This window comes from Hemiscyllium ocellatum, chromosome 30, assembly GCF_020745735.1.
Source record: "Hemiscyllium ocellatum isolate sHemOce1 chromosome 30, sHemOce1.pat.X.cur, whole genome shotgun sequence".
Lineage (NCBI taxonomy): Eukaryota > Metazoa > Chordata > Chondrichthyes > Orectolobiformes > Hemiscylliidae > Hemiscyllium > Hemiscyllium ocellatum.
Genome location: NC_083430.1, coordinates 36,780,034 through 36,806,568, shown reverse-complemented (window position 1 = coordinate 36,806,568; position 26,535 = coordinate 36,780,034). Strand labels below are relative to the sequence as shown.

General features: G+C 39.3%; 1 protein-coding gene across 2 annotated transcripts; it reads right to left on the bottom strand.

Moving 5' to 3' along the window:
- Nucleotides 1–234: 234 nt before the first annotated feature.
- Nucleotides 235–26,101, bottom strand: ythdf2 (YTH N6-methyladenosine RNA binding protein F2). Of its 2 annotated transcripts, XM_060847438.1 has the most exons (5): nucleotides 25,608–26,101; nucleotides 25,367–25,391; nucleotides 22,583–22,662; nucleotides 14,880–16,445; nucleotides 235–1,090 (listed from the first exon to the last, which is right to left on the bottom strand). In XM_060847438.1, exons 1-5 carry the CDS (start codon nucleotides 25,632–25,634, stop codon nucleotides 1,067–1,069), a joined length of 1,722 nt encoding a protein of 573 aa, XP_060703421.1. In that variant the 5' UTR covers nucleotides 25,635–26,101; the 3' UTR covers nucleotides 235–1,066. The 2 variants fall into 2 exon arrangements, with proteins under 2 accessions (XP_060703421.1, XP_060703422.1); XM_060847439.1 differs by lacking the exon at nucleotides 22,583–22,662.
- Nucleotides 26,102–26,535: the final 434 nt, after the last annotated feature.

Here is a 26,535-nt window from a genome sequence, read left to right as displayed (position 1 = left end):
TCAACAAACCCACAGTACCCTAAAACAATTGCATTCACATTGAAGATTTAATGGATTTCAGGCACTTAAAAATAGCAATAAATCTTATGGTATAAACAGCCAGAGTGCAACTTTCTCTAATTTTCCCTAACAGCCAGACACCAACATGAAAACAAATACAGGGAAGAGAGAAAAGACTAAAAATAAGCAAACACGACCATTTTGCTGAACAGGATATCACATTTATTACTGAGAAGTGATTAATAATGAAGAAAGGGCAAATTCCCAGCTTTTCACTGTTGATGAAGAGTGAAAAAGATTAAGCAGTTTTTGTTTTCAAAGTTCAGTGTCCAAAAAAAATTCCATACAGTATTCCTTTAGTCCAGTCTTCTTTTTTAATTAGGTGGATGCAGACTTAATTGGCAGCAATTAAAAAAAAGTTCACCATAACTGTTGTGAACAGTAACCATTTTAATTTTTTTTTCAACGAAAGGAGGGACAACAGAGAAGTAACAGCTCTTTCCTGGAGCATTTTCAAAACGAAACGAGCAGCATTTGCAGGAAAAGGTGGGGTGGAGGGGTGCAGTTCTTAAAACAAAAAAGGGCCTTGATGTTGCAATTTGGACTCCATAAATTAAGGTCAAGTTGGAGAAGGAAATCTATCCACGTGGTGACCCAGCTGTGCGATTGCCTTTTCAATGCTATGAGGCCACTCTTTCTTTTCAAAGGAAATATAATTTAAATGCAGCCCACGAACCATAAAAATCAAAAATTGATTTTAATTTTTTTCAAACAGAAGGAAAACAAGTTGTACCACTTTGTAAAGTCACAACTGATAGTTGAGAAAGGACTTTTTAAACATTTTTTCCCCACCTAGTTCTTGCTATCGTTCCCAAAGTCCTATAGAAGAGGATTAACGTCTGACAACTACAAGTCTGAAAGTTTTAGAATTCACTGAAAATGAAAGGTGGGGGATGGGAAGGCAGGGGACGGGACAGGAAAAGGGATCTTCATTATCACTCAATTTCTTGAAGAAAATTCAGGACATGACATTTAGGTCGACGTCATATTTCCAAAGAATACATCGTTACTTGACACGACCTTGACGTTCCTGTAAAGAAAAGAAAAAGGTTTAATTGACAGCTACCCAAGCTGGCTCAGGTTTAGTGACAGCAAAATACACAATTAGAAACTTCTGAGGGAAAGACTCCTTACAATGAGGATATTTAGAACAGAATGCTGCGCTGTTTAATTCAACAGTCCATAAGTTCTTTCAAAGGGGCAGGTTCATAAACTTTAATATTCTTTTTCAAACAGCTATGGAAAAGGAGCTGAATGACATGACTTGTGCACAAAACCAAAGATAGCACAAATTTCATGGCCTGTGTCTATTTTGGTACAATCGTTGAATCCATTCATTATCAATCGGGTCAAAGCATACCTAGAATCCAGTTCCCTGGTTGACAATGGCAATTAAAATCTGTTAAAACCCCCTTTTGCTAGAGTTGGTTAGGGTTAGTGCAAAAGTAATACATAGCCACAGGTTTAACATCTACTACGTTCTGTACCATCAACTGGCAGAGAGGGAAGTGCAGAAGTGCCCTTTTTTTCAAATCTCCAAATACTTCATTCTATGTCTAAATACTTCTGACAGGCTGCCATCTATGTAAGAAAACATGGTGACAATTTGCATGCAACATGTTCTCTCAAAATAAATAAGACCAATGTTCAGATTATCTACTTTTGGCATTTCCAATTACTGAAGATTGTTGACCGGAAGAACAAGGACAGTTTTTCCAGCACTTTGTTATAATAACATAACAGAGTAGTAAGTGTGTTACACATTCAGGGACGGGGATACAGAGAACAAAGTGAACGAAGGGGTGGAAAACTTCAGTCAAGAATTAAAATCCTAATTGTCCTCAGGTGTCCCTGCTGGGAAGTGTGTGTTGGCTGATAAGAACAAATGTAATGCTCTCATTGTAGAAAGATTGGCATTTGTTGTCTGACTGAACAACACAGCAGGAACCAGTGTTACAAGTCATATATGGGCAGACCCAAGTTAGAAGTCAGGTGACTTTTAAAAAATATATTAGAGTGAACCTGTGAAACAGGTTAGCAGGTTATGTAATGAAAGTTGATCCACTTAATTCCTTTAAATTGAAAGCTGGACCTGTTTCTCGCTGAGGGAGGTTTCCTCATACAAGAGGTAAATACCTCATGTTGAAAATGAGCAGAGCAGGAATGGCTTAGATCAATTAAGGGGATTGAAGATAAAATTGTCAGTGCCATTCTACTGACAGCATTTGTTTCTCCTCTCTTTGAAAATTACCTGGCTCAAAAGGTGTACTGAGGAATGTCTGTTATTGTGATGCACAAGACATCACAACTGTGTGGGACAACTGAGATAGGCCAGAAAGTTTTTCTCCCATCTTTCATTTGTTTTAAGACCATTTAAGATTATGCATGAGGAATCCTAGAAACCTTGCATCCAACCAAAGGGACATCATATTTAGAGGCAAATATAGACAGGAAAATAAACTGAATAGGGTCATTCCAAATGTCTAATGTTTAATTATTTCTTTAATCCTATGGATCATTAATTTTGACTACTGCATTTTGCCTTTTTATGCATTTTGGTGAGTTGCTACATAATCTCAACATGCTTTCTTTTTGCATGAAGTGCTAGCAACTGCATCCAAGACAGAAGTCAACACCTTTGCAGGGGCAGAAGACACTATCTGATACACTGCACCTCTGCCATCACCCTGAAAGAGCAAGTTTCCAATTTCCTGCTTTGCCTAATAGTTACGCACAATCCCATTTCAAGTATTTATCCTTCAAAAATTACGAATGAATCAGTTTCCACCAGTCTGTGTGCTCTAGATCATAACATTTCACGGAGTTAAAAATAAAACTTAAACCCCCCCCCCCCGCCATGAGCCATGTTATTGTTTTTAAATTACACACAAATGTGCAAAGATGAAGTTCATGAATCCTTTTTGTTAGATCACAGTTTACAGCTAATTACTGCATTAAATTAACAGATTTATGATTAAACATACAATCATATCTCATCTTATCCCAATCAATGACTTCTTCAGAGAAAGGGCAGTCATACATTGATGTCTCATGAGCTTACTTCACATGTTTAAATATTTTTCTCACCTTTATTTCTGCATCACTGTGCACTGGAGCTCATTTAACACAGATTCAGACACCTGGAAATTGCAAACTGCCACTTTCCCAGGATATGAAACAGAAGTCACTGGCAATGTAATAGTGACATCACCAGCAGGCTACCCCACAACACATTTATATTTCACATATTCCAATGCACTCACCAGTACCTATTATTCGGGAAAAATGCACATTAAAGTCCAGCCAATCCAAGCTCAGAGAAGGACAGACACTATATTGAAATTCTATCAATACAACAGGAGACTTGGTCTGGAAGCTCAGAACATATGCTGCAGAACATATCTTGTGATAAGATATATGTCAATGTGACTGCTACTGAGTAGATATTGGAATCTGGATATCGGAAGTTGGGCAGCACGGTGGCTCAGTGGTTCGATTCCAACATCAGGCGACTGTCTGTGTGGATTTTGCACATTCTCCCTGTATCTGCGTGGGTTTCCTCCGGGTGCTCTGGTTTCCTCCCACAGTCCAAAGACGTGCAGATTAGGTGAACTGGTCATGCTAAATTGCCCGTAGAGTTAGGTCCGTTAGTTAGGAGGAATGGGTCTTGGTGGGTTACTCTTCGGAGGGTGGGTGTGGATTAGTTGAGCCGAAGGGCCTGTTTCCACAGTGTAGGGAATCTAATCTAAAAACAATACTGAATGAGCAGGATTTAAATTTAGACCCTAGTATCATAAAACCATGTTGCCTCTTGCGTTCGGACAGATCATTGAAGCAAGAAATTGAGTCAGAGAGATATACAGCCTGGAAAGAGATCCTTCAATCCAATCTGTCCATGCTGACCAGATAGCCTAATCTAGTCCCATTTGCCAGCTCATATCCCTCTAAACCTTCCCTATTCATGTACACACCCACATGCCTTTTAAATGCTGTAATTGTACCAGCCTCCACCACTTCCTCTGGCAGTTCAATCCATACACGACAAGCTTCTGCGTGAAAAAGTTGTGTCTTGCATCCCTTTTAAATCTCTCCTCTCACCCTAAACCTACACCCTCTAGTTCTGGACTCCCTGGATCCGGGGAAAAGACATTGTCTATTTACCCTATCCATGCCCCTCATGATTTTATAAACCTTCATAAAAGTCACGCCTCAGCCAATTTTTCTAAACTTCAATGAGCATATGCCTAACCTGTTCAACCTTTTCTCATTGCCTTCCGTGCGTTTTGATAATTTTACAATTCTGTGACAATAACAAGCCCTTCATTCTAGTGTACAGTTCACCCTAAAAACACAACTGTATGCAATAATGCAGGTATGGTCTCATTAATATTCTGCAGAGTTGTAACAAGACTTCACTACTTGTATATTCCCTTAAAGTATTTGATTCTCACGCAAGTAGGTACTACAGTACAAGGTCATTAGATTAAACTGTCTGAGAAGGGAATGACAAAGCAGCATTGGATTAGTTCTTGAAACAGGATTTTTTTTATCGTTGTGTTAGGAGATGCATATTTCTTTCTGTGAACACCATTACAAAAGTAAGGAAACTGAATATCATACGTGGAGAGCAATAGTATGTACAATTTGACTTGGATTCAATAAAATAATTTTTCCAAGAGTTTTAAGATGCAAAATACTGATCAATCACTGGCAAATAAATAGCAACAATCTGATACACTAAGTGCATTCAAAATTGGAAAGTGTGATATAATTTATTGGTTTTCCCTAGGTTTCAAGAAACCTAATTTCTTGGAATACTACAGACCACTTAAATATTTATGGACAGAAAGTTAAATTATGCAAAAGATACTCACACTCCAATGGAGATGCCGAAGATTATTGTTCATTCTAAAGACTGAGTGTTATTTGCTTTCTGTAAAATGAACGCAATTCAAGTGCTAATTTACCAAAGATTGGTAAACTTTAGACACTCCTGTATGATGGCTGCAAAACTCAACAGGACATAGATAGGGACAATCTTTTCCTTACTTCCTAACAAACATCAGCAAGGCAACCAGTGTGGAACTGCAGGAGATAGGGGAGATGCTAAATGAATATTTTGCATCAATGTTTACTGTGGAGAAGGATGTGATGTACACAAAATGTGACATGTTAACAAAATGCCCATTTTAGAGGTGGTGGTGCTGGATGTCTTTCAACACACAGAGGAGGATAAATCCCCAGTACCCAATCAGGTGTATCCTAGAACTCTATGGGACGCTAGTTGTCCCTATTTACAAGTCCTGTTGAGTCTTTACCAGCATCATACAGGAGTGTCTAAAGTTTAACAATCCTTGGTTAATTAACACTTTTAAATTGTGTTCATTTTACAAAAAATGCAAATAACACAAGTCCTTAGAATGAACAATAACCTTAAGCATCTCCACTAGACTGTAAGTACCTTTTGCATAATTTAACTTCTTTCTGTCTATAAATATTTAAGTGGTCTGTAGAATCCCAAGAAATTAGTTTTCTTGAAACCTAGGGAAAACCAATAAATTATATCATATTGTGCAATTTTGAATGTATTTAGTCATCAGTTGATTGCTACAATTGCCAGTGGTTGATCAGCTTAAAACCCTTGAGAAAATTAAATATTTTATTAAATCCAAGTCAAATTATACATATTATTGCTCTCCATGTATGATATTCATTGTCCTTACTTTTGTTATGGTGTGCTCACAGCAAGAAAAATATGCATCTCCTAATAACAATGATAAAAATTAATCATGTTTGAAGACCTAATCCAATGTTTCTTCATTCTTCCCTTCTTGGCCAGATCAATCTCATGACCTTGTATTGTAATACCGACTTGCACAAGCACCAAATACTTTATGTAAGGGGATATACAAGTGGTGAGGTCTTGTTGCAACTATGCAGAGTATCGATGAGACCATATCTGCATTATTGCATACAGTTAAGTTTTCAGAGTGAACAGTACACTAGGATGAAGGGCTTGTTATATCACAGAATTGCAAAATTGTCAAAGCACACATAAGGCCTCAAGAAAAGGTTGAACAAGTTAGGTATGTACTCATTGGATTTAGAAAAATGAGGTGACCTTATTGAAATATCAGATTTTAAAAGGGTAGATAGAGACAACGATCTCCTCCTGAGAGAATCTAAAACGTGGGAGAAATTATTTCAAAATAAGGGGGTCACCCATTTTAAAGAGATGAGGGGGAATTTCTTGTGAGGATCATTAAACTTTGGAATTTACAACAAAACATTGGAGGGTGGGATGTTGAATATATTCAAAGCTGAGTCAGACAGATTCTTGCACTACAAGAGAGTCAACGGTTATTGGAGGCAAGCAAGAAAATAGAGTTAAAACTGCAATCAAATTAGGCATGATCTTATTGAAGGCAGAGCAAGTCAGAGGGTCCAAATCATCTCCCTCCTGCTCCTATTGCTTATTTTTTGTCAGTATCCATAACGAGCATCTGCAATCTTAGTTGGAGCGAGTGGTGTTCAAGGATACTCAGGTCTCACGGTATCTTCTCCTTTCACAACTTATTGCTAGAAAGTAATGTTGACCTGATTTTGCTACCAAGTGGAGATCCGTATATTTATCCATGCATTACTTCATCTGCCTGCATTTGCCCACTCCCTCAACTTGCCAAGAATCACACTACATCATCGCTGTATCTTCTTCACAATACACCCTCCTTTGCAATGTCTGTAGTTATTAACATATTGTGAATAGTTGGGTCTGAACGCCAACATCTGCAGTAACCCATAGACAAGGGCTCTAATCAGAAAAAGCCATTTTTCCCCCATTTCCTGTCTACCAGTTCATTCTCTATTCATGTCAGCATGTTATCTCTCAATCCCACATGCTTTAATTTTACGTGGGACCTTTCAAAAGCCTTCTCAAAGTAAACCACATCTATTGGTTCCCCATTATTGTCTGAGTTACCTCCTGAAACAATTCTAATAGATTAGTCAAGTATGATTCCCCTTCCATAAATCCATCGACTCTGTCCAATCCTGTCACTGTTTTCCAAATGTTCTGTTGTTAAATCTTGTTATAAATCAACACTAGCATTTATGCCACAATTGCTACCAGGCTAACTAGTCTATAATTCTATTTGTCTCTACCTTCTTTCTTAAATTGGAGTTACAGCTACCTTCCAATTCACTGGAGTGGTTCCAGAGTCTTGAAAGATGACATACAATACACTAACTATTCCTAGGCCCACTGTCTTAAGTACTCTGGGATGTAAATTATTGTGCCCTGCTGATTCATCAGCATTTAATCCTAATTGCCCAGCAAGATTTATTTCCTTATTCTGTTTGTTTTCAGTTCCTCTAGGTCCCGTTTCACAATATTTTTCAGAAAATTGTGTCATCCTTTATGAAGTCAAAACTGAACTATATATTTAAATTAAGCTGCCATCTCTGTCTGCCTTGTAACTTCCCCTGTTTCTCACTAAGGAACCTATATTTGTCTTCACTAATCTTTTGCTCCTCATATACCTGTAGAAGGCTTTACAATCAGTTTATATATTCCCCAGATATAGTACGCTCACATTCTATTTTCCCCTCTCAATCACTTTGTTCTACTTTGCCAAAATCTGAACTGTTCCCAATCCTCAGGTCTGCTGCTAGAACAAATTTGTATGCCCGTTCCTTGGATCTAATAGTCTTCCTAATTTCCCTCATTAGCCATGGTCAGGCCACCTTCCTGGTTTTGCTTTGCTACCAGATAGGAATGAACAATTTTTTTTCAGTTCTAATGTGCTATGTAAATATTTGCAAATTCCTACCCATCATCATCCTCTTAAGTAACATTCTCCAATTTACTGCAGACAGCTTTCATCTCATGCTTTCCTTTATTTAGACTGAATACACCAAATTAATTATTTCACCCTGGATCTTAATGAAGAATTCTATTAAATTATGGTCATTCTTCCACAAGGGGTCTTGCACAAATAGATTGCCAATTATTTTCTCATTACAGAAAACTAGTTAAGGAGAGCCTGTTCTCTTGTTGGTTCCTCAACACTTTTATCCAGAAAAAAAATGTTATACACTGTCCATGAATTCAATTTCCTACTCACATCTATTTAGATGGAGCCCTTCCCCACCAAGGGTAGATATCCCCTCTAAAACCAATGCTAACATCCTTCATTCTTTCTTATCTACACATCATTTCCATCCACAGTTGTATGTCAAAACATTTTCCTGGTTATCAATAATGGCTTCAGATTAATCACTGAGTTATTGAGACCAAGGGCTGGCTGTTCAAGTACAAGGCACAACAGAGGCAAAACAAAGGCTTCCATATAGCAGCTTAGAAAAGAGAACCCAATATTTGCTTTTCAGGGTCCAGGTATAAATTTGTGTTTTCTGACCAAAGTACAACTAGAAGAGGCTTCTTAGACCATAAGACATAGGAGTGGAAGGAAGGCCATTCCAGCCCATCGAGTCCACTCCGCAATATTCTTTCCGGACAATATTATGTTGTCTACCTCCAAGTCAATGAAAATATTTACAGTCAGCAAGTTTTATTTTTATTGCTAAGTATTAAGAGTTTATTGTGGGTCAAAGGTTAATAAATATTATTTTGCTGTGTACAAACTCCCATTTCCTACATTTCATCAATATTTCATTGGCTGCAAAACACTTTGGACCAATGGTGAAATCCCAGTAAGTAATTACCAAAATATGAAGTACCAAATCCATGATGGCACATCCATTTGCAACACAGAGGTGAAAGGGGTTTGATGTTAGAATGATATCACAAACAGGTCAGTCAAATGGTGTTTATTCTCTCCAAGACTGTCATCCCTTGCTACCTCATCTCAGTCAGTATAATAATCTATTCCTTCTCTTGTTGCTGTACTTTATCTTTACCTTAAATGAATTTTGCTATTCACAATTATTCCCTACATCTACCCTATCCAAACCTTTCATAATCTTAATGAGTTCCCAGATTACACCTAAGTATACTCTTAGCTTTAGATTAAAATACAGACAATAAATGTTTAATTTATACAAATTGAAGAAGCTTATTCATTTTAATACTGGACTAGCATAGTATTGTTCTATTTTGTGTTAGGGTTCATGCATTGCAACACAATGAAGAATGTGTTTAGCAGATTATAGAAGATATCAAGGCAGATCACCAGTTTCACAAAAAGAAGTTGTTTCTGATGCAGCCATCTGTGTGGACAATGTTAATTCAGTGACTGACTCAAGGCCCATGTATCTGCAAACAACCACCTTTCAGTCAAAGTGTCTGAATTGTGTGCGTTCAAAGCGTAATTGAGAAGGTTGAATAAGATGTTTGCGGAATTCATCAAACTCTAATAAACAATGCAGGACCAATATTTCTGCTCACATGTAAATACGTCTCAGGTGATTTGTGAAGCAAATCTTCACTCAAAAAGCACATTGAAAACCCATTACTCCAACCATCTAGAAAGCCAAAGACAATAAGGGCACTTCCAAGAAATATTCCAGCCTGGTTTAGAAGTATGTTGCTGTTCCTTCAACATCACAAAGTCAAAATCTTGCAAATCCATTCCTAATTACATCATGACTGTGCCTACTACAGATAGACTGCAGCACTTCAAAGCAGCGGTCCTTTTCAAGAGCAGTTAGAGATTGGCAACAAATTCTGACCTTACTAACAATACTCATCATATGAATAAAAATGCCAATTACCAGGTGATTCATTGATTTTCATATCAATTTCTTACACTACGCCCATTTCCTTATTTACTGTTTTTGCCTCACACACCAGGTACTTTCATTGTGTGGGAACAAGCTCCTAGTTTTATCTACAGCAATAAATACATCTATGTCTCCTAAAAGATCATTGCCGTTGATATTCCACTGCTTCCTAGTCTATGCGCAAATTATTTGTGGTCTCAAAAAGTGCAGAACATTTTTGGAAAATGTTTCAGTCACTTAATACAACTAAAACTACTTTCAACTTCAGTTCAATAACACGCCTACCCAGGTTAATGCCAGTCTGGAGACCAACTCAAATTAAAAAGAAACCCTGCATTAATTTTTGTTCTAAGGCACTGACACTGACTGAACTTCGTTCCATGGACACCAAATAGCAAATATCAACTTAGCTGGTTAAGTGCTATCTTGTTATTTAGTCTAATTACAAGTTCAGAACCGGATCAATAGCTTTCTAAAATTGCAAATATATTGCTTCTCACACATTATTTGTACCATTTACATTCTGCTCAAAGCATAGATCATTAATTCATCATAGAGGTAATCCTTTCCCTAAAGCCATACAGTTTCTCAATCGGTTGCTTTCAATATATTCCTCCAGTCCAGTCCTTTGTAAAATTTAATTAGCAGTCACTAAAACCTAAGTAGTCTTTCCCTTTTTCTTAATTCTTACTTCCACAGTCCAAAACAAGTGACCATATTGTTTTGGGATGCTCTGACATGACAGGTCACTATAGATGCAGTTGATTTGTTTAGTTTCTGCTGTCCTCTATCCAAGAAGATGTGCAAATGTCTTCTGAGGCTGTGATGAAGCAGCCTATTGGACAGCGCAAGAGAAAAATCAGGAAAACCCAGAATTGACAACTAGAGCAATTGTAGAGTATTTGCAAATCAGGATTAAGGTTTTAAATTCTCTAAAGATGTCAGCCTAAAAAGAAGTTCAGCTCAAGAAGCCAAATTGGTTCTCAGAAAAAAATTTCAGACTTTGTCTCTCCCACATTTCCAAAATCTTGCAATCGCAGGAACTGCAAACTGTTTTAAAACAAATAAAGTACTCTCGATTTGGAGATGCTGGTGTTGGACTGGGGTGTACAAAGTTAAAAATCACAACACCAGGTTATAGTCCAACAGGTTTAACTGGAAGCGCTAGCTTTCAGAGCGCTTCTCCTTCATCAGGTGGTTGTGGAGTTTGAAAAGTAATCACTTTTACTTAATAGCAAAATTACGCATTATTTTGCACATAGCAAGCTTTACAAAAAGTAAGGCAATAAGTCATTAACTGCTTTGTGATGTTGCCTGGCATACAAATGTCGACCACTGTATTAAAGAAACATCCGGGAAGCCAACCCTAAAGTCATCTTAAATGAGGCCTTGGTTTAACCTCTCATCTGAAAGGCTGGCTTTTGGTTTAAAACCAGTCTCCTACATCTGATGGGGACAACTGAATAAAATTAATTTTAAACTACTGCAGTTCCATTTTGTGCACAAACTATGGTATCCTCACAGAAGAGTTGGTCAGTTGAATGGCAAATAGTAGTCCCAATACATAGGAACACAAGGCTAAGCTTCAGGCATTTTGCTGGTCTACGTCCTTATGTAACGCATACTGAAATTTACTCAAGTCTCAAGGAAGAAGGTATTTTATTCATAAATAGGTCCTCAACAGTAGAACTTTAAGTATCCACAAATAGGGAAGATGGCAATCAAGTGATAAAAATTAAGTAACTGGCAAAGATGCAAGACAGTAAGTGACTACAAAATATACATGAAACAAAGGCACGTTTGAGATTACTCGCTTGCTATGTGACAAACGGTTGTCAAATCTGCATTGAAAAGCAAACATCAGGTTCTTTACATAATGCTGAGCAGAGTTTTATTAACTATTTCCGTCTGAACCACCAGAAAATGCTTCCTAACTATGATTTCACTCAAAATATGACACTACTTAGGTTGATGATTCATGCTGGATAGTTCTTGGTGGAAACGTGTACACTGATTAAGGCGATAAATACTTGCATTTTGATAGAACTGTAGCATATCAAAGTATTGAACAATTTTTTAAAAAAGAATGCTAGTTGCAGGATTGATTTATACAGACTTAACAAACTGGCCATTTGGCTTAATTGATCAATGACAGTATTCATACGTGGTATTAGTAATCTCCATAATTCCTGACCTTACTCTTTCAGACTTTCCTTCTATTCCTTTCAGGATGCAGAGAACACTTTACAAAAAAAAAATTGACTAATTTACATAGCAAAGTCCCACAAACAACAAGCGAGATAAATTTTGTGCACTTTAAACAGTGTTATGGTACTTAAGTATCCAAAGAGTACATCTCGAACAATGCAGTACCCTCACACATAACAATCAAATGTTAGCAGAGATGAAATACAGAGGACCCTCCATTATCCAAATATCAATTATCTGAACATCGGATTAACTGAACGAGATCCCGGGGTCCCGATAGAAACATTATGCCAAACAGCTGTTTCAACTCTGATCACATCTTTTGTTTACAGGTACAATGATTAAAAACAAACTCAACTGCTGCCAAGTAGTCCTGGACAGTCCAGGCACCATCTTCAAATGACTGACCTCGTGCCCTCTCTCTCCCTCTGCATTTTCCCTGGGGGTCTACACAGGGGTGTACCCTAAATCCCCCTTCCCCAGATAATCTCTCCAACAATGCCTTGTATAGGGCAGAGGTGGAACCTGTCAAAATGTTACAGTAAAAAGTTGTGTGCGCGCGCGCGCTATTTAGAGACTTAGAGTACAAACGCAGCAGCTGTCTGACAGGTGGGGTACAAGTGGATGGCAGGTGACAGGCTTGGTGGTGGATGGCAGGGTGGGGTTTGGGGGGGCGGGGGTCTCGCGCAGCGTCCTGCTGCCTAGTCTCCTGAACGGGGAGCACACTTACCAGAAAACTCCGAGCCCCAGAGGAAATCAATTAACCGAATAATCAATTATCCGAACAAAACTGTGCCCACCCATCTCGTTTGAGACAATAGTTTCCAGTGCATCAGTTTAACATTTCTCACGGCAATCCTCTAACTGCCAAAACCCAATTTGACTCAAATTTTGGGGCACTTTGTGATGTGAAATTGGTTTGACCCAAAATTTCCAAAGCTGACTGCATCTTTCCTCAGAATGCAGTCTTGCATTGGTGCAAAATTTTAACTCAAAAGCAATTCAATGTGCAAACACTCTGTCACCCCAGAACATGAAAGACATAACTTAGACCACACAATTTTTAACTTGTTCAAAATACTTAGTGGTGACGTATTTTCGAAAATGATTACCATTTTGTGAATAGCAATTTTTTTTTCCTGACAAGGTCAGTACTTGTTGCCATCCTCAGTCCTTGAGAAAGTTCAGGTGGCTGTCTTCTTAAACAATTATATTATGCAACCTAGCAACGATGCTCCCAGCAACACAGTATTGCAGACTTTGGTTCAGTACTGTACATTCAAATCAGGAGAGGAAGTGACATTGAGGTGATGGTGTGCCCCATCATCATAATGTGCTTATCCTTCGAAGTGATGCAGGTTGTAGATTCAGGAGGTACTGCCAAAGCAGCCTTTGAGAGATGTCACAATATCCCAATATAGATATTACACACTGCAACCACAATAAGGAGATTGAAGATGTTCAAGTGCATAGATGGGATGCCGATCATGCAGTCAGTTTTGCCCTGTAGAATATATGGAATTTGCTATGCAGTATTTCAGATAGCATCAGAATAAACTGCTTACAATATCTGCAATTGACTTCCTGACCCAGCGCATCAGCATAATTAAATGAAATATTCTTCCATTTTAGATTACATTAGATTACTTTCAGTGTGGAAACAAGCCCACCGTTTCAGAGGAGCCTCCAAGGAGCAACCCACCCAGACCCATTCCCCTACATTTTACCCCCTTCACCTAACACTATGGGTAATTTAGTATGGCCAATTCACCGAACCTGTACATTTTTGGACTGTGGGAGGAAACCGGAGCACCCAGAGGAAACCCAGGTAGACACAGACAGAATGTGCAATCTCCACACAAACAGTTGCCTGAGGCGGGAATTGAACCCGGGTCTCTGGCGCTGTGAGGCAGCAATGCTAACTACTGTGCCACCCAAATTGGTGCTCTTGAAGAATGTAAATACTGAGAGTGGGGACATGGCCCATGTCATTCATTGAATGCCAGGATTTACACACATACTGATCAGGCACAGCAGTCAGTTTAGAGGTTATATATATGTTTTTTATCCCTTCATACTATTGTGGTATGAAGCAGCATTGTGGTTTTCACCAACTCTTTCTTTCGCTTCAGTTGTCAGACTTGCTGAGCATTTCCAGCACTTTCAGTATTCATCAGTGGTGAAAACCCAGAGATTAATCCAATGCACCAATTCTGATCACCAGAGATTTTAGATGTCTTTTACAGCCAATCGAAATGCATAGTTTGTTACATTTTCCTATATCACAAAGAGAATGGAGAATAGAGAAAACACAAGCATTTCAGAAGAAATCTGCATGGGAGATATATTATTTAAACCTGGTCAGGCATCACAATCCTTCTAACAAATTTACCCACAGCATTCATTAAACTCTGCAAATGGCTAGTATTGTTACTAATCCTATTTGATAGGATATTAGCGAGAAGAAAATTCACATTTGAGCCAATATACTTTTATTATTTGATACACTTCTGCGACACCCAGAATTCATTCCCCTAAATTTTCCCACTACTTCAGCCTACTCTCCAGACGTCAGCCAAGTCTGAATGGGAAAAATCTATAATGTTAATGCAGGGAGGACAGTTTCTGTTCAAGTGGACATTAAACATTGCACATCCATTCCATAACCTTTACTGAAATTCTAGTGGTATTACTTAAGATAAATCTAATTCTATTATCCATCAATTCAGACAGAATGAGGATCAACAGGATGTTTCATCTAATAGAAAAAAAAACTTAACACTGTACTCAAAAAGTTTGCAGAGGTTTCCAAAGTTGACAATTTTCAGTGTATCACAGTCTTCGAATTAACATTTTTTAGCTTGACCAACCTTTTTAACACACTCCTCCTCCTCTTGACGTTTTTCGTAATGAGAAAAGTCATCAAAGATAGAGGTTGTATGCTTGTAACTGGCAATAATTTTCAGAACCTGCTTGGCTTTTTCCAAGGGCACCTCTTGAGTGTCTCGGGAATTGGTGACAGGTTTATTCTCATTGTTTTCCAGGCGAATGTGCCGCAGTTGACTATTGGGCACGTCTTTCACAAATATCCACCTCACATCAAACCGTCCTTTCCATTTGTCCTGAGACCACACCCCAGCACAAGTGTTGTAGTCCACAGTTGACTTCATCTCTGCAACACCACAGAAGTGGCCACTCCCATTGACACTAAACAAGAGGTAAACAGGGCCCTTGCCATTCATCGTACGGTAGGCTGCATCCAGTCTCTTATTGCCGTGCTCGGTACTACACCAAATGGAATACTTAATAGAGCGATGGATGTCATCCTCAGAGTAGCTCTTAATGATGAAAACCCGTCCATGTTTGGGATTCCAGTCAAAATCCTTGGGGTTATAGTTGTTCACAGATCTCAGCTTCTCCAATACTGGATGTGCTTCCACAGAAGTGGAATTTGAATTCCCATGTGACAGTCCAATGCCCCCAGCATCCACTCCATTTTGGCCAAATCCAGCTGCCCGGTTGCGAGGTGCAACCCAGCGGTTTGGCTGTGGTTGCTGTTGCACCGGTTGTGGTGGCACCTGCTGCTGTTGGCCGGAGGAAACCTGCTGCGATTGCATATTCACCACTTGTTGGTTCAGTGGCAGGGGAGGTGGTTGGCCTTGTTGCTGGCTACTTGTTTGAGTTGATGGTTGAGGAGTACTTTTGGCCACAGTTGCCTTGTTATCCCAGGTACCAATATCCATATTATGTTTAATTGGAGGTGGTGGAAGGGATGGCCCAGCAGCCCCACCTTTGGCTTTCTTGGGTTGGGGTTTTGCTGGCTTGCTTGCAATGTCTGCCCATGAAGTTGGCTTCGGGGGTGCAATAGTAGTTGGTGGCATGGGATTAGAAGGTATTGCATTACTCGAAATAGTCGATATAGGATTACTCCCAACAGCAGAACCTACCATTTTAGATACGTTATTCGCAACATCACCACCACTTATCTTGAGTCCTGCCATACCTTGGTCAATACTATTCATACCCGGTGCTTTATTCAGTGTCTCATTCGTAAAAGCTGATTGTCCATCCATCATAGCTCCGCCCAAAGAGCTGGGAGGATAGGCATAGCTGCTAGGACTATACCCTGAGCTCTGAGTGGACTGTCCCTGAGAACTGTTGGTCCCCCAAGCCGAGAAGTCCACACCACTAGGAAAGAAGTTAAACCCATGCTGGCTCAGGAAAGGAGTGTTCCCTAAAGTTCCTGGCTGTCCAAACATTGCATCAGGTAGAAAGTGATGCTCTCCATTACTCAGTTGTCCATATGATGTCAGATAGGGCATCGGTGGGTCCCCTCCTGTTGACCAGGCAGCCTCGCCTAATGAATACTGAAACCCTATAGATGGACTATAGTAACTTGGTAGATAGGAGTCAGACATGGCAGTGTAGGTATTGTTCTGTTAAAGAGAAAACAAACATTCAATAAGCAACACTGCATAAAGAATAAAGAACCATGATGATTCTAATTAAAGTCTCATTACACTCCAAAAATTAAGTCCCACTGCTACCAGAATGTGAGAAGTGTTCTGCACTATTACTTGCATTTCCATAATACATTTTAAAATGAGTGCGCACTCATAAGAACATAACCATCAACATTGCAAAGAACATAGAAAAACTCCCCAGAAATCTTTAGGCTATACAATGGGTGCAGTTTGGCCTCATGAACAAAACTCAATCCTGACAAAGATACCATCTGGAATTAGTCAGTAGCAGATTTTCTTGGCTTACAATATCAGATTTTGAAATTTTAATACAAAAGGATGAAAACTTTGTACCTTGCATAAGTTGGAGGAAAAAAAATAGATTCTTGGGTTTTCTTGCTTAAATTTCCCAAAGTTTCCAAGCTAATGTTCTAATTGAGGAGTAAAGGATTCCAAAGCCACTCCTTCCCAATGATTTCAAATTACTTGCTGCTCAAGCAAATCTTGAAGTTGGGAACTCAGAATGCAAGGAAATCATTTACATGCCTGTATCATATTAAAGACCATAAACATATTGAATTTTCCATCCTAAATTTCTCTCATTATTAGTGCCATCAATCGGAACCCAAGCTCCAGATTATCCTCACCTTGCTCCTCTCCATAAAAACTGGATCCATGATCAAGATTTTGGTCACCTGTTCCAATAGCTCTTGATGTAATTAATTGTTATTTTTATCATCTACAATAATGCTATGAAAGTACCACAGGACTTGTAACTTATAAGATTTTATTTAAAGTTGTCAAGGGAATGACTTTCCTTCATTTGTACCAATATCCCTCACCCGAAAAAGCACGCACACTGTTTAAAAATGTGAAATTTTTCTTCAGCTCTGTTCAGATCACACACAGGCAGCATGGTTACTGAGTGGTTAGCACTGCTGTCTCACAGCGCCAGGGACCCGGGTTAGATTCCTGCTTCGGACGACTGTGTGGAGCTTGCGCAATCCCCGTGTTTGCGTGGGTTTCCTCCGAATGTTCCGGTTTCCTCCCACAATCCAAAGATATGCAGATTAGGTGAACTGATCATGCTAAATTGCCCATAGTGTTCAGGGATGTGTAGATTAGGTGCATTAGTCAGGAGAAATGTAAAGTAATAGGGATGGGGAATGGGTTTCGGTGGGAGACTCTTTGTAGGATCAGTGTGGACTTGTTGGGCCAACGGGCCTGTTTCCACACTGTAGGGATTCTACGATTCTAAACACAAACTTTATTCATTCCAAGGAAAATAGAAACAAAAAGCACCATGAACATCACAAAAGGTTAAATAAATCACTTTATACTGAATGGGTTAATACAAAGCAAATGGAACCAAACTTCATCTAATTATAAAGAATTTCTTTTTAAATGAATAGCTTTTAACAATTTTGCCTGATCAAGTGGTTTTATAATTCTGCAAAGTAATTTGGCCACAAACATTTCCACGGAAGTGCATAAATGTATCCTTTGTTCAGACTGAAGCCCAAACTATATGCACAATTATACTATATTCTAATTACAAGACTGTAATGGAGACATGGCACAACTCTTCTATTGATTCCTATGGACACAACTTCCACTAGGCATTCGTTTGTAAAGCTGGTAACTCAAAAGGTGGCCAGTGGTTGCACCACTTACTGGCAGAACAGAATGAAGAACTGTTGCTTTTTTTTGAAAGGAGGAAATGCTTGAGTATTGCAATTGTGATTACTAAATTAAATAGCACAATCAACTTCCAACAATGTCAGACATTCAGGATGGGAAATTAACTCATGCAAACTTATTTTTGGTCTAATATGGCTCTCTATCATATCCTATCTAATCCAAGGTAACTGACTGGGAACAGGAACTAGGATTTGCTCAATTTCACCAAGGCATTTAAAAAATGACAGGGCACTAGAAAATTACTGGAAAAGCCAACCCAAGCAAACTTGCAGGCAACAAGACCAGTGGCAGCACAAACAATTTGCATTAAGTGATACAATGATTAGGATACTTGACAAATAGCAGCCAACATAAACAGACATTATGCCATTGTCATGTTTTCAGATTTTGGATCCTCTTTCTTCATGGAAAGGATTACTGAAACTCAATAACTTTGAAATGTCTTTTTTTTTGTACAAAAAGTGAATGCGTGTTGGGTTGGAAGGAAACGGTCAACAGATGGCTTGCATTTTGAGAACATGTATTAAAGCCAGAATTGCTCCTTATTATGAGCGCTACCATGATCTCACCTCAGGTGCACTGAGAAAGTTTTCACTTGCCCAGAATGGAATATTCTGCCGAGCTTTGCGTAAAGTAGGTTTAGTGGGGGTTTGAGAATCTGGTGTAGAATAGGAACGGTAGGTTTGGTCAGAAAGAAAATACAGTAAGGTTGTCAAGTGGCATTAAAAAATAAATAGCAAACTACTAAAGGAGCAAGATATAAGTTGTCAACTTTCCCAGACTTGATGGAGGTTTGAAGGATGGGGGTTGGGTAATCTAATTGAAACTTCTATTGAATGGCCTGGACAGAATAGATTTTGGGAAAATGTTTCCATTGGCAGGAGACACTAGGATCCGAGGGCACAGCTTTACAGTAATGGGAAGACTTTTTAGAACGGATAAGGAGAAATATCTTCAGCCATAGAGTGGCGAATCTGTGGAGGCCAGGTCATTGAGTATATTTAAGACAGAGACAGAAAGATTTTTGATTGTCATGAGGATCAAAGGTTATGGGGAGAAAGCAGGAGTATGGGATTGGGAAACTTATCAGCCATGATTGAATGGCAGAGCAGACTCGAAGGGCCGAATGACCTAATTTCTGCTCCTACACCTTGTGGTCTTCCAACTTCTTTTGTAAAAAAACGTTTGCTGTCAAAAATGTTGGAAGAATAAGGATACAAGACATGACAATGGGACATTTGTCATCCCTGAATGGAATTATCTGAATACATGTCAGGCTGTACAAAATCTACAGGAGCACTCAAGACTATTGAATATTAATCACACTTAACCAAAGGAGATTTGGGCAATGCTGAAACTTGAAGTCAGAAAAAGGATGCACGAACGATTAACTGAAAAGATGAGAGGGGTTTTCTAGAAAGAGGAGGAAAGCGTCAGGCAGGGAATTTGAAGAAAGAGACTCTAAACAGTCAATATGCTCAGCTTTCAATCATGGCACCAAGGTGATGCACAAATAAATTTCAACAAAATGGGTCATAATTCTTTTGGTGGGGATGGTTTGGGGGAGAGGAATTGGTGGAGGCAGCTACAGGGCCAGCTCAGCAAGAGCCCCAAAATTGGGGATTTTAAATTTAATGATATTAACAACAGGCCGGCAAGGAAAATTCTAATGGCAGAGACTAAAGCAATGTGGTTTATACACAATTATTTTAGGATTCAGATAAAGCCAAAAAAAATTATGGAGATGCAATTCTGTGGTCTTTGTAATAAACCGGAACGTAGGCCTGAAGCTGAACTCAAGTTTGAAAAAAACTCAGGCACCAAATGATTTGACCTAAATGAGTGAACATTAAGGGGTATATGGATGCAGAGTCAATGAACAGAAAAAGGTGGCACTTGAGATGGCGGCTCAAGAACGACAGCCTTGCTCTTCCTGATGTTGAGCTGGCAAGCTGTGAATCATCCAAGAGTTGACAAAGGATTGGAGTCAGAGCCAGATTTCATCAATGTATATAGAAACTGATCACATGCTGTTCCTGCTCAAACAGAACTTCCACTAAATGTCCACAAGTAGGTTGAATGGAGGAAAATCATTGTAAAGGAAATTCTTTCAGATCTATTCCCATGCGGAGGACACCATTAATTATAGCTTTTGAGATTCTCTGGATAAAATCAACTAAGTCAGCAGAGTTGCATTAATGTTGGAGGCTTACTGCGGTCTAAATGGCAAAACACTGACCAATCTATTGGGGGGGGGGGGTAGTGTTTTTAGAAAACATTTTAGAATGAAATATTTTGCTGAAATGTGCTCTCTAAGGATCCAGCCACAAAAAGATAAAAGGTAAATAACTTCCATCCTAAGATTAACCAGCATTCTTGCCCTTTGCTTGTATTTTAATTCTCCTTATTCTAAGTAACCACAATCTTAATAGCCCGTCTGAAACAATCTGAAGTCAACATTTCATATAACTGGGTTCAAAACACATTTAGATCATTTTTATACGTACTGAAGTATCTGTTTAAAAGCACAGATTGATTCACTAAAGTTAGTTTTGGTATCTTCTCCACAGAAGAGATTTCAAAATAGTTAGAACAATAAAGTATGAATAGTCCCATCCAATAATGACAGTCATTATTTCTCACCCTGCCAGTCACTGATTTCTTGCGATACAATTGTACAGCCTGACTGCAATAGTGCTTTTTCACAAGTCAATGCCTGATTAGCTCCCTGATTCTTCTAGTCTCTAGAAAGTCCAATTCTCCCTCCAAACAAACAAATCATGAAAGGAAATTCATGATGAACAGGTACAGAATTTTTTAAAGATAAATCACAGGTACTGAACTCCCAAAAGCCAAAGTTAAAAATGCTTGGGTATGGGAAAAATCCTAGAATTATCACCCAGAGTTTACATAAGATATCACTGTGTAAACATTGGTTCTTATACTCTAGATTTCGCCATAACTTCAAATCAATGGGAAACTTTTAACTAGGAGGTTGGCTTGTATATCATTCTATTTCCAAGTCTGTATTGCATTAAGGCCTATTATAAACTTTGAGAAAATCTGAAGTATTTATCCTCAAAACAGCTTGACTCCATTAGTAGTTAGTGTATACTTGATCAGGAAAACACTGATCCAACACTCATTTAGGAAGATAATCTCATGTGCTCATCCAGTGCTGTACTAAAGGAGTGCTGCATTGCTAGAGGTGCTGTCTGAAATTAGGTATTAAATCAAGGCCACACATTCCTGTTCAAAAGGAATTTTTTTTAATTCCACGGTAGCACTTAACAAGTAGCCCTTGAATAACCTTGGCAGTCATCTTCCCTCAACCTTTTGCCATTTATGGGATCTTGCAGGTTATAAATTGGCCATTGCATATGCTTGTGTAAGCAAATTCATTTTAGAGCAAACCAGACAAACTGCTGAAATGTGAAGCTATCACAATTGCTAGGGTTGCTAATTAATATAACAAACTTATTAATGAAATTTTGAAATATGCTGAGTATATTAATTGGATATGGTGAACTATTTTGCAGCAGATTAGGAGAGAAAGTCCTGAGTTATTCTGCTAACAGAGAGAACAGATGAAGAACATGGTTTGATCATATTAGTGTCCTTCACTCAGAGGCATAATAATCTAAGAATCCCTACTTTTGGAAGTCAGCTAGAATCTCCAAGTCACAAACAAAACCAGAGAGCACTGCAAGCAAGTAGGTGCATGGGTTTCAATAAGAAACTCAGGGTCAGTTGTGATATTCATTAGAATCAACTTCCACTATGGAGTGCCTTTAATGCAAACTTTCAAAACTAGGTTATGAAGAATATGATTGAAATTGAAATCCTGCAAGGGTCAACATCTCCAAGAGGGAAAGTAAAGAACCGAAGAAAGTATTTGAGGGAAAAACTGGAGTGGTACTTTGTGGAAAACAGTTCTTGTTTCTAAATCTTATACTGACATCCATACCTAGACTGCTCCTCTTCAGATTCCCATAAAATAAGGTTCCCAATTGTGGAAGTGAACCAAAATTAGGCTGTGAACTGAAATATTGACCAAAAAAGGCAAAAACCTATAACATAGCTACATATAAAAAATGCATAAAAGAACAATGATATTATGTCTAGACAGCAAATCCTTCCATCCTGAAAGGTATGATTCAAGTGCACAACTGCAAAAAAAAAAATTTCTTTTCTAATTTGTCCTGACAAATTTCCACCTAACTGATGAAACCAGCCCACAATTTAAATTCATCACACATAGCAAGGCATTGCCAATTTAATTCTAGATACAGAACTCCCCCTATACTCATCACAATCTCCAATGTTTCATATTCATAAAATCAATGAAACATTATCCATTTCCTCAACTCCCAGCCCACAAATTGCAAATAAAATCTTTACACACTCACCTGCCTGGTCTGAGTGCTCAAATAAGGCTCAAAGTCATCGTCATTTAGTGCATCCTTTTGATGAACAGCACCATTTTGCACTATAATAAAATTGGAGGGGAAAATATTGAATAAAAATTGGAAATAATAGACAATAAATTAGATAATTAATGCAAATTTGATCTGGAAAGCTTAAGCTTACATAGAATTCAATGAACAAAAGAAAATTCATTCCCTTGCTTCCCTTCCAGTTACATCCTCTCGAAGTCAAAGTCTAGGAAGCAACTGTCATCAAGTAGGGAATCAAACAATCCCACTCCAATCTACAGTAGACGCCCACTCCTGCACTTCCAACCAAGAGTCGAGTCAGTATGACTCACTAGCTCACCATGCAGTATATTTACTCAGTAGGCCAGACAAGCATGTGATGCAGGCATTCAAAGATACAGCATTCCTGCCAAGATAACAAACTCAGGGACTATGAATAGCAACCTGGCCTTTTCTCCACAAGTTTTCATTAACTCGGTATTTCTCAGTCATAAAACTGAGGCATCTTAAAATAATAAGCGCTTGCGATTTTTGAGAGAAATAAGTGCCTCAACAACCTCTTCAAGTAGATATGGCCGCTGCAGGAAAATAGAGGGTGCTACTACATAGAACAGATAGCCAGTTTTTAATGAGGAAAATAAATAAAATTCTGTAAATGGTCAGCTGACAATCACACTGTGTAGTGCTTAGTCAGGCATCCAAATGTCCCAATCTCGACTAAATTACCTAACCTCTGCTTGAGTGCTCATGACAGAATCTACAATTTTCCTCAGCAATGTTGGGTTACAAAGGGTTCAATCAGTCAAGATTTCTTAACACCACTCCTGATCATTATTCAATGGCTCCCTAAATGGAAAATGCTCAGCCTGGACATCAACTATATACAGACTGCATTCAGTTGTGATGGCTTTCCCAGCTGAACAGCTTGCCAACAAAACATCTAGGTTCACACTTGAGTGGTAGCCAATTGGAATTGTATCCCAATGAGTCAGAGCCTTATTAAAAGCAAGCTTTTTTGGCTTGTGGGAAAGGGTGAAAAACAAAAGTAGAAATCAAGAGAAAACAAATTTTAAAAATTAGTCCATATCTCAGACAAACTCAGGTATATGACATTATAAATTCTAAAATCTGACCAAGCAACTGACCAATCTGTCAAATTATTCTTTTTCAATAATCCAAGAGCCCTGTAGCAAGCATATGACCCACATGCTTATACAAACATGAATATAGATCAACAGAGGCATTGGCGAATCTACTGACCATGTGTTTGTAGTTCAAACAGCACAGCTATCAGAAAGTCCAGAAGGATCTTTCCTTAGACTTAGTATCACAGATCATTAATTTATAAGAGTCTGGCATGATCAATCTAAAAAGATCTTTTATTTTAATTCACTGTACGAATTGTGGCCCATACGAGATTTGCTTCTATATTTATACTTTCCTCAATTATTATACATTCAAACTGTAAGCTCAAGGCTTATGACCAGTTAGCATTTTAGTGCAGCAAAACATGGTTGTTTTTGGAACAGTCTCTAAGAGTGTTTTAAATTGTTCAAGAGGTGACTTAGCACTGAAGTAATGAAGTTGACAAGGGCAGGGAAGTGCTGTATGGCTGAAGATCACATCTCAAACAAACATTCCATATCAGGAACAGGTCTAGGAGGTACACATCTATGATTAACATGAATAGCATTGTCACTGAAAATGTTAACAGTGCCACTTATCTTTCCAGTGATACAAATCGGTTTACACCTCAAATAAATATGCATGAGCTTGAGGCAAAAAAGTGAAAACAAAAATTGAAAATGGAAAACTTATAATTGAAAACAAAGAAGGGTAGTTCCAGGATCTAACAGAAGGCAGTACCAAAGTAAGTATCTATCTACAGCCAACTAAAGTTCTGAAGAATGGTCACTGTGGCCAAAACGTTAACTCGAGATCTCCCCACAGGTGCTATCGGACCTGCTGAGACATTTCCCCCCCAGCAATTTCTGTTTTTGAACCTATAGCCAACCTTATTTACAAATATAACTATCATGACTTTTTCATAAGTGAACTCCACATAAATTCAATACAAACTTGGGAGAATCACAAAAATATTAGGTCTTTCATAATAGTGGAAAGTTTAAGTGAATTTACATATGGGGCAATCTTCTTAATTAAGAAATGTGGTATAGACATTTGGTTGCAACACATTAAACTCATTCATCAAAAAATTGTGAAATGCTCTCTCCTACCCAATTAAGGGAGTGCCGTGCAAATAGAATTGTACAAGTCTTAAATCCTCGTTTAGTGTTTTCAAAATCTGAACCATCCAAAAGTAGTTACAACTAACAGTGCAATTTCTTTGCTGAAAAAAGAAAATTATAATGAAGATGCCAATAAAATGCATTAGTCATTCTTCCTGTTCATGGGTAACGTGTATTTTATATCAGGGCTCCTTATAAATTAACAATTAAGCTCTCCTCACAGATTTCCCGTTCCCGCCCTAGGTTGCAAACGGAGGGAAGAAAGAAAAAGAAAATGAGGAGAGAGTTGAGACGGTTAAAACTCGTACATCGGCCACTTAAGTCTAACTGGAGCCCCAGGCTCTGAGGCCTGTGCTGCTTCCTTTTCTAAAACACACGGACCTTTCTGATCGCAGGCACAGACCGAATTAGTTTTGAGTAAAGTGCCCCCACCAGCCAGCCACCATTTTAAAATAAAACACACAAGACCAGCCGAGACTGCAGCCAAGAGGCGGCCACACTCTCTTACCTTTATTTCCTTGGCCTTTCGGTCTCTGAGTCAGCCGGTTTCCGGGCGGACGAGGGAGAGGGGAACGAGGGGTGGCGGGGAGGGGGAAAAAAGAGAGATAAAAAAAAACACAGGAAAAAGCATTAATCGAGTGTCGAGGCTGCAGCCTTGTGCAAGAAGAGGGGAATTTACAAAACACCCCCGCGGCCTGATTCACCGGGAGACGGTGGTGGGAGATAAGAGCAAGGTTTTATATCCTTACCTGGTCCAGGACACTGGTGGCCGACATTTCTTCATGAACTGAGGCCGGGGGGTTGGGGGAAGGGGAGGGGGAAGGGGGGGTTGGGGGAAGGGGGAGGGGGGTTTAAAGAGTTGAGGTACACGGGTCCCGAGGCTGTGGGCTGGGCTCCAGCGGCCTGCACAGCGCGCTGATTGAACCAGCTGCGGGAGGGCGCCGCGCGGCTCACGATTTAATATATATTTTTTTTCCCAATCTCCGACCGACCGAGCGGACGGACTGGATCCCGGGGAAATGAGAGGGCGGAGGGGTGCGCTCGATCCTCTCTGCCGCTGGCAGGGAAAGGGCCTTATGTCAAGAAAGGCGTCCGACGAGTTGGCGCCGATCCCGGTCTGCCTCGCTCTTCCCCCTCTCTCTCTCACACACACAATGGCCGACCCGCTCACATGGGCCGCAGCTGAAACCCAGCGTCGCCCGCCCGCGCACTCGCCTCATTCCCCTAACCCATCCCATCCGATCAGAGCGGCCCAAACTTTAGCGGTCCTCCTGCTACAGCGCCACCTGCAGTACCGGAGGACTCCTTCAGGCAGGCAGGCAGGCAGGGTCCCAGAATTGGACACCTTCCGCGTTTCCCCTAGCGGGGATGACTTTGAGATTCCGAGAGATGCGTCCCCTGCTCGAGGGGCCGAATGGCCTCACGCCTGCTCTTCACACCTATGAAAATGTCATAGAAAGTCACATAACTGGATTTTGAAAATCCTTAATCAAATCGCCTTTTGATAATCTCTTCTTCAAGGAAAACAACTCAATACATAAATGACCTTCCCAACAACTTTACAAACACATAGCGCTGCTATTTGCGGATGACTGCGGAGAACACAACATCATCTTACTCACGACAAGATGATCTCCTAGAGTTGCAAAAATGGCAGAAGTTAATGGGAGATGGCGT

Bases quoted from the DNA above. Each gene is read 5' to 3' on its own strand.
- ythdf2 (XM_060847438.1), bottom strand. From the start codon at position 25,634: ATGTCGGCCACCAGTGTCCTGGACCAG. The intron at 25,392-25,607 runs GTAAGGATATAA...CGGCTGACTCAG, and splicing joins CCACCAGTGTCCTGGACCAG to AGACCGAAAGGCCAAGGAAA. The intron at 22,663-25,366 runs GTAAGAGAGTGT...ATTTTATTATAG, and splicing joins GAAAGGCCAAGGAAATAAAG to TGCAAAATGGTGCTGTTCAT.